The sequence below is a fragment of the Bison bison genome, unplaced genomic scaffold, assembly GCF_000754665.1.
Source record: "Bison bison bison isolate TAMUID 2011002044 unplaced genomic scaffold, Bison_UMD1.0 scf7180017862188, whole genome shotgun sequence".
NCBI lineage: Eukaryota > Metazoa > Chordata > Mammalia > Artiodactyla > Bovidae > Bison > Bison bison.
In genome coordinates, this window is record NW_011492760.1 from 88,646 (window position 1) to 96,409 (window position 7,764).

Below are 7,764 nucleotides of genomic sequence, written 5' to 3' on the forward strand. Positions count from 1 at the left end.
CGCCCCCCTCTGCCCTGCTCCCCGCGACAGGCCACCGGGGAGCCGGCCCTGGCCAGGCAGATGACAGCTGTCCTCACCTGGGGGGCGAGGGGCCTCTGGCTGAGGCTTCCTGCTCTGTGCCTCGGCTTCCCGTCTGATGAAGGGACAGGTTAATGACCAGACCGAAGCCGCCGTGGGGCTGCCTGGCCCCCAGGGTGCAGCGGCCTCCCTGGCCCCGGGCTCGGCTGACCCACACCGTCCCGGCTTCTCCCCGACCAGCGCAGGGACTCCTTCCTGGGCCTGGGGGACCCCCGCTGACCCCTGAGGCTGACCCTTGAGGTGGCCTCTCTGCCCGAGAGGCTCCAGTGGCCTGAGGACCCCGCAGGAGCAGGAAGCTTATGTGCAGGGGCAGAGGCGGGGTGCTGGGGGCAGGGAGGGGGCCTGACACGGGGACCTGCTCCTCACCCGGGGTCCAGGACAGACGGACAAGGCAGAGCGAGGCACATGGGGCCGGGTCTACACTCCATTACCGAGCAGAGCTCAGGCAAAGCCCCCTTGGCCTGATGCGGGGACCCTTGAACCTCAGAGCCTCACCCATCCGACCTGGGCCAGGCGCTTCGCTCGGCGTCAGGCTGCCCAGAGAGGGCCTGCTGCAGGGGGACAGCGGGCCGCCCTGACTGGCTCAGGAGGGAACGCCGGGAGTGGGGAGCCCTGCCCCAGCCCCAGCCTCTTGGGGCCCCTTTCCCAGAGGTAGAGAGGGATGATCTGATTGACAGAACAGGTTCTGAGGAGGGTCAAACGCACAAAGCACGGCTCAGCCCCGCCTGGCGGGGGGGGAGTCAGGGCGGGAGAAAGCCGGGAGGGGCCTGGATTAGATGCTGGGGAGGAGCGTCCACGCAGGCAGCGCAGGGGGCGGGCCTGGAGCTCGGACTACGCCGTCCCCCAGCTTTGCCCGGGTGCTGCCTCGGAGGGAGACCCAGGGGCGGGGACAGCCGCGTGCCCCGAGACCCCGGGCTGAACCCAGCACTACCCAAGTCCCCGGCAGGGAAGTGGGAGGAAGGCTGACCACCGCCTTCCAAAAACAGGAGGGAAATGAATCTGTGCAACGAGGATGCAGACAACAAGCTCCTCCCAGACGGGTTCTAACCCGGAAGCAGCAGAGGAGGCGATGAAAGTGGGGAAACGCCAGAAACAAGGCACTTTGACTTAAGAGCGCTGACGTGCTAATGGACAGGCTTGGGCAAGACTGGGGACGAGGGCCGGACCATCCGCAAGGAGCAGACGCGGCCCGAGAGGTGCACGGTCCACGCGGTCCACCCAGCCCTCCCGCCCCGCCGCCCAGCCGGGCCTGCCCCCGTCCCCCTCTCCTGCAGCAGCACTGAAGCCACTGCCGCTGGGCTTCCAGGGCCCGCGTCCCAGCGCTACTGCTCACTAGCTGTGTGACCTCTTTGTGCCTCGGTCCCCTCACCTGCGAACGTGGACAGTTACAGGGCCCTGTACAGAGCTGCTGTGAAAGACTAGGCAGGCGCCAGTCACTTCTAGTGCTTACTGAACCCACGGTGTTCAGGGTTCCTTCCAAGATCTACTGGATCAGAGCTCGGGGTGCTGGGAAGGGGCCATGGGTCTGGTCCAGCTTGTGCTGACGTTCCTGATAAATTCTATGGATCTGAACTTTCCTGCTTCTTCCGACGCCCAGTCAATAGGTCCTGACTGATACAGACAATGGGGTATCTGCCTGAAGGTCCTTCTTGGGAGAGATGGCTCGAGGGCCAGGGCCACCCCCAGGCCAGCGTCCCTGGTCGTGACTGCTGGCACCACACCCTGTAGGCAGGCAGGCAGGCAGGGCTGAGTGTCAGGAGCCAGCTAAGCCCTCGAGCTTCCCCTGAGGAGCAGGGGCACGTGAGGTCATGCCTCCCTCCAGACTTGGACCTGATCACGTTCCTAGTCGAGCTGGGGACCGACCATCACAGTAAGTGAGACCCCTGGACGGGGCCACTGCCTGGCAGTGCCCTCACAGGCACCAGGGGCATGTTGTGGGATGACTCCCTGTTCTGGAGGGGTGGCTGGCGGGTCCCCCGTGCCTGGTGGGGCCTCGGGGGTGAAGGGAAGACGTGCTCACCGGGCATGACGCCTTTGATGTCACTCTCGGGGTTCATGCGGTTCTTCTGCGTGAAGTGCAGGATCAGCTTCTTTGCCGACTCAAACTGGTGGGTGGCCATGAGCCACCTCAGGGACTCGGGGAAGATCCTGCAGAGAGACGGGGCACGAGTGAGGGTCTTTGCATCGCGTGGGGTGAGAAGACGCTCTGTCAGGGGCTGGGAGTGTCCAGGCAGGTCCATCTGGGTTTCTGTCTGTGACTGTGGAGGCCAGTGGGGGCTCGGGATTCATGTAGTACCACCGGCCGAGAGAAGACTGTGGCCCTGGATGTTCCTAGTTTTCTTTAGAAAGTATAAAGTTGCAGGTTTTAAAAATACGGCAGAAAGGAGCAGTATCCTCCCAGCTGTGTCAAGAAACCCATGTAGACTGTTGAGCACAACCCTGCGTTTCTAAAGCCCGTTCCAGCAACTCACTGAGTGCTTTTGTGACAGTTTGTCTCAAAAGAGGGGCTTCCCTGGTGGCTCAGACGGTAAAGAATGCAGGAGCTTGGGTTCCATCCCTGGTTGGGAAGATCCCCTGGGGGAGGAAATGGCCACCCACTCCAGCATTCTTGCCTGGAAAATCCCATGGACAGATCTGTTTCATAATACAAATGTTCACAGAATGATTTTAAGTTTTAAAAAATGCCCCCATTCTAGCAACCTGACGCCACTTTCCCGGGCCTCACCTGCAGAGCTATCTTCATCTTGCTGCTAGTGCCTGGGACTCCTCCCTGAGAGGATGGTTTCCAAGGCTTATTGGCAACAGACTCCTTGCTGGTTTGTGTTTAGGATGAAATGTGATGAGGATTCCCAGTGGGAGGAAAAAAAAACCACCCAAAGTCGTGTCTTATTATCAATGCATTTTGTAATTTTACACTTATAACGATATTTGCAAGTCGGCCGAAGAGAACAGCGCGCCTGTTTGGAGCCTGGTCAGCTTGCTTTTTCTGTAAAAGCCCAAAGAGTCAGTATTTTAGACTTTGCCTGCAGGCCCCGAGGTCTCTTCATAAACCACTCACTGCCACATGCCCAGGGGCGGGCTGTTCCCCCAGGACTTGCCTCTGAGGCTGGCGGCGCCCCTGGGTGGGAGACAGGGACGACAGCACAGCCCCTGCGTCCCCCGCTCCAGCGTCACCGTGTCCCCTGTCGCTTGCAGGGTGTCCGGGAAGCGTGACGGATGCTGATAAGCAGTTATCTTTGCTGCTGCCCAGCACCTGCCCTGCCAGCTCTGGGGAGCCTCAATTAAGAGTAAGCCAGAAGCCGGAAAAGCTGTCAGTGTCCAATTTTTATTTCAAAGTCACATCACTCATGATGTAACAGCTGTCACCCCCTTTCCTGTTTGAATAAAAATCAAATTTCTAAATGTTCATGATGTATTCTGCAGAAAGAGCTGACGTCAGTGGTACATTGGGTACACTGGGCTAATCTCTGAGTGTTAATCTGAGCTGGGAGATCTGGGTCGTCAACAGGAGTCAGAGCTCCCCTCCCACGGAGCTGCAGGAGGACCCTCCCCAGGGAGGCATGGTCCAAGCCGGAAGCTGGGCTCGGGGAGCCCCATGTCTTTTCCCCTGGGAGCCCCTCAGAAAGCTGATAACACAGGTTTCAAACTGGAGGTACAGATCTTTTTTTTTTTTTAATAATAAAAGTTAATGTTTTACTGGCCTCTAGTTTTTACAAATTAACTTTGAATAATGTATGTCAAGCAAAGAGAAACACTCAGAATCATATTATATAGACATTAACATCTTGCCATATCTTATCAGAGCTTTTCTTTGTAATGAAATAACCTAACACAAATGCTCACCCTTATAGTTCTCAACGCCCTCTCCCATCCATCTTTCTGATTTATTTGAGTTTAGTGCCACGTTCTCATTTCTTGAGAGAGACACACAGATCATTAACTTTAATTCTTCTTTTCTAATATGTGCATTTTGGACTTCAAAATTCTACCTACTGTTTTAGCTACACTTTACAGTTTTTGATAAGGAGTTCTTGCTGAGATTTGATTCTAAATATTTTGTGATTCTCTCAGGATTTTTCCTTACCTATAACAAACCTTGTATATATTTTACAAATGTAAATGTTACATATACCTGTATATATAAACGTGTACATATATGCATACATTTACAAACGCACAGGGTTTGAGAGGAGGGTAGTGGTAGAGTTGCAATCTTGTTTCATTGATTTTCAATTTTTTAAAATCATGTTGAGAAAACAGTCTGTGTTCCTGCAAGCTGGCACAACCAGAACCCTGGACCCAAGAGGAGAGATGGAGAGGAGAGGCAGGGCCCAGGGAGGGGGGCCCTGAGGTTATGGGGGAGCAGCGGCCCTCGGACCAGAATGAACCCAAGTAAAGAAACTGCTCTCCCAGGAGACCTGGGCACAGGTGACAGGCAGGCTCTGTTAGCCACACGACCCGTCTCCGGTGGCAGACAGAACTGCAAACCACCTCCCCACGACTGGGTCTACACTCACTAGGCACCCTGCCACACGTTTCCCACGAGTTTAAGCCTTTCAAACTCGTCATGTGGAAGTAACATTCTCCCTACTGCACAGATGGGAAGACTCAGGTGAACAAAGTTCAGGGGCATCGTCTAGCTTCCAGGGGGTTAAAGGCAGAGCTGGATCAGAGCCCAGGCACCCCGACCCAGGACCCGCGTCACGGCAAAGAAGCCCAGTCCGAGTGCGGGGACGTGCTCCGATGATGGGGGATGGGAGGCAGACACTGGTCCAGCGACGCCCCCTCGGGCCCTCCAGATGCCGTGGCGCCCCCCAGCCCCGGTGTTTCAATCTGCTGCGGTCATAAAGGACTCGCTGAGCTGTCGGCCTGTGAGAAAGCCCAGGACGGCCACTGCAGCCTGGGTGATGTGCGGTGAGGCCACATTATGGGAACTTAATGAAATGTCTCCCAACAAGTACATAATGTAATAACACCATGGAAATTAAAAAGCCGGCCAGCAGCCCAGGGTCTGGCAGGAATGTAGCTGAGCCTCAGGAAAGGAAAGAGCGTGGTGGGCGGCTGGAGCCCACGTCTGCTGTGGGACTCACGCGTAACAGCAACCGCCCCGGTATTCCTGCCTGGAGGATCCCACGGGCAGAGGAGCTTGGTGGCTACAGTCCATGAGGTCACAGATGAGTCAGACAGGACTGAGCCGCTGAAGAAGAAGCAAGTCAGACTTGTCCTCATGGTCTGTTCTGCATCCCCGTCACCTGAAATATCCCTCAGAAATTAAAACTTAATTCTGTGATCCTTTCATAATACTATGACGTTGACGCTCTGCAAAACTAACTCTATCCTCGACTCGTTGTGCCTGTGATCCCGAGCACTCAGGGTGGGTGATGTGCCTGCTGGCAGACGTGCTCGCATGCTGGTGATGCGACGTCACCACACTCGCGGGATAAACGTGACCTGGACACGGTCAATCCGGGGGTAAACACGGGAACCAGTGACGCCTTGCGGGGAGGGCCTTCGGTCAAACCCGTGAGAGGGGAGCACGGGTGAGGACGGAGGAGCAGAGCCGTGAAAGGCTCTGAGGACGGAGTTTCCCTGAACGTGGCTGAGAAAAGGGTCGTAGATGGTTGTTCTAAGGGTGCTCTGATTTAAAGAGGTGATTCTAGCTCTGGAGTATTACCAAGCATCACACGTATGACATTCTGAAAAGGCTCTCAAAATGAAAAGAAAAAAAATCAAAAGACTAGAATTGAATGAAACACCAGTTGGAAGGATATTCTAAGTTTTTGAGTCAAAGCGCTTATAAAAATATACCCTTCGCTCCAGTAGATAAGCTTTCACCTGAATTTTTTCTTTTAAACTTTTGTTCTGTTTGGTATTGAAAAAATTAGCTAAGGAGGCTTAGTTCAGGGTAGAGCAAATGGATATGAATTAGCTCTCTGAAAAAAAAGTTAAGTTCATGATTTAAATTTAGTAAATTAGGGAGAAGGAACAAGTACAAAATTAAAGAAAATCTGGCTCAGGATGGTTAAACCCCAGTCTTCCTAAAGCAAATGAACCCTTCCTGTAAATTTCCGTGGAACAAGGAATTCTTTCATAATCAAATTGCATCCCACGAACTGACAGTCACACAAATTTGGAACACAACACCTTTACTGGTTTTCAACATGACGCACACGTAAGCTCCAGAATTCTTCCTCTACGGCGAAACTGTGGGGGAGATTTATCAGCAGGCCCAGGCTCATAGACCAGTTTTGTGACCTTGGGCAAGTCCCCTCACCCCCAGGCCTCTGTTTCCCCATCTGTGGAATGGGGTGACGGTGTGTTGTGACACCAAGGCTCCCCTGGCTCCAACATTCTAATTCATTTCAAGAGGGCTTGTGGTGACTGTTGCCTCTTTCTGGAAGTTAAAAAAGGTGTTGCTCACGCAGTGCATGGAACAGATATTCCAATGCTGCTTTAGGTTCTGCCAGGATGGGTGGAGTCAGTCCCTAAGATGCCTTTGCAGCTGGGCTTTTAAAGGTTCGGCAGCTCTGAATGGACCGCAGCGTGGAACAGCTGGGGTACATTTAAAATGTTCCTCAGTTCCCGCTCGAGACAGGGGTTACTTGGAATTCATCTGGACTCATTTCCTCCACTTCCTTGGACTCCCTTCTTTCGGCTCCGTTTACTAATTGATTCACGCGAAAGGTGATCAGGCCGCAGAAAGTGATAGACACGTGGGCATTCAAACGTAATACTGCAGGGGAATTAATTTAGCATTTTTGCCAACGATAAAAATAAAATGTGTTGAGAAACGATGTGAGAAGGTAAGTGGGCAGAAGGAGCAGAGCCTGTGTGTGCTTCTTTTTCTAACTGGAATTCCATCAGCTCCTCTGAACAAGCCGCCTGTTACAGGGAGCCTCGTGGACCCCATGGGGAGCAGCCCCTCGCCCCCTGGCCTGTGGCTGCAATCTCGATCCCCTCGGGATGATCATTGAGGCCACAAACAGAACCCTGATGGCTCGCCGTGACTGCAGACCCAGCTCCGGGAGGCGGCCTGTTGTGTCACACCTCGGCCGATCCCAAAGGGACAGTCACAAGGACTGGAGAGGCCTCCCATCTCCTGCCAGGACCCACCCTCATGTGGGGCTGTTGTGGGCTTTGCTGGAGGGCCTTCAGCGACCGAAGGAGGCTTGGACCCGGCCACTCGATCCATCCAGGGATTCTTGCCAGTTGCCAGCCGGGCAGGCACTTAGCAGCTGTCCCTGCACACCTGTCACCAGAAGGCCACTTCCCTAATATCTGCCGGCCGCCAACAGCTCCACCCTGCCACTCCCACAACACACATGCACACGTAACACACCACACAACACACACGTACCTGCACACAACACACACACGCATGCAGCACACACATGCACACAGCACACACACATGCACACACACGCAGCACACACGCATGCAGCACACACGCAGCACACACACACATGCGCACACACACGCACGCAGCACACGCACGCACGCACACACACAGCACACACATGCACGCAGCACACACACGCATGCACACACATGCACGCACACATGCAGCAACACACACGCACACACATGCATGCAGCATACACATGCACGCGCACACACGCACGCAGCACACACATGCACGCAGCACACACACATGCACACACATGCACACACGCAGGCACACTCATT

The 7,764-nt window shown here is 54.6% G+C and overlaps 2 protein-coding genes across 3 annotated transcripts in view; both read right to left on the minus strand.

Annotated features, from left to right (window-relative positions):
* Nucleotides 1–577, minus strand: part of LOC104983321 — a 16,528-nt gene extending 15,951 nt beyond the window's left edge. The window contains exons 1-2 of the mRNA XM_010832759.1: nt 574–577; nt 78–273 (exon numbers count right to left, since the gene is read on the minus strand). Of these exons, the coding sequence (XP_010831061.1) occupies nt 78–273; nt 574–577 (200 nt within the window). The remainder of the gene's footprint in view (nt 1–77; nt 274–573) is intronic.
* A 1,344-nt stretch (nt 578–1,921) lies between these two features.
* Nucleotides 1,922–7,764, minus strand: part of LOC104983314 (solute carrier family 22 member 23-like) — a 106,128-nt gene continuing 100,285 nt past the window's right edge. For both annotated transcript variants that reach the window (XM_010832746.1, XM_010832744.1), the window contains exon 5: nt 1,922–2,226. In XM_010832746.1, coding sequence (XP_010831048.1) covers nt 1,944–2,226 — 283 coding nt within the window. In that variant the 3' untranslated portion in view covers nt 1,922–1,943. The remainder of the gene's footprint in view (nt 2,227–7,764) is intronic.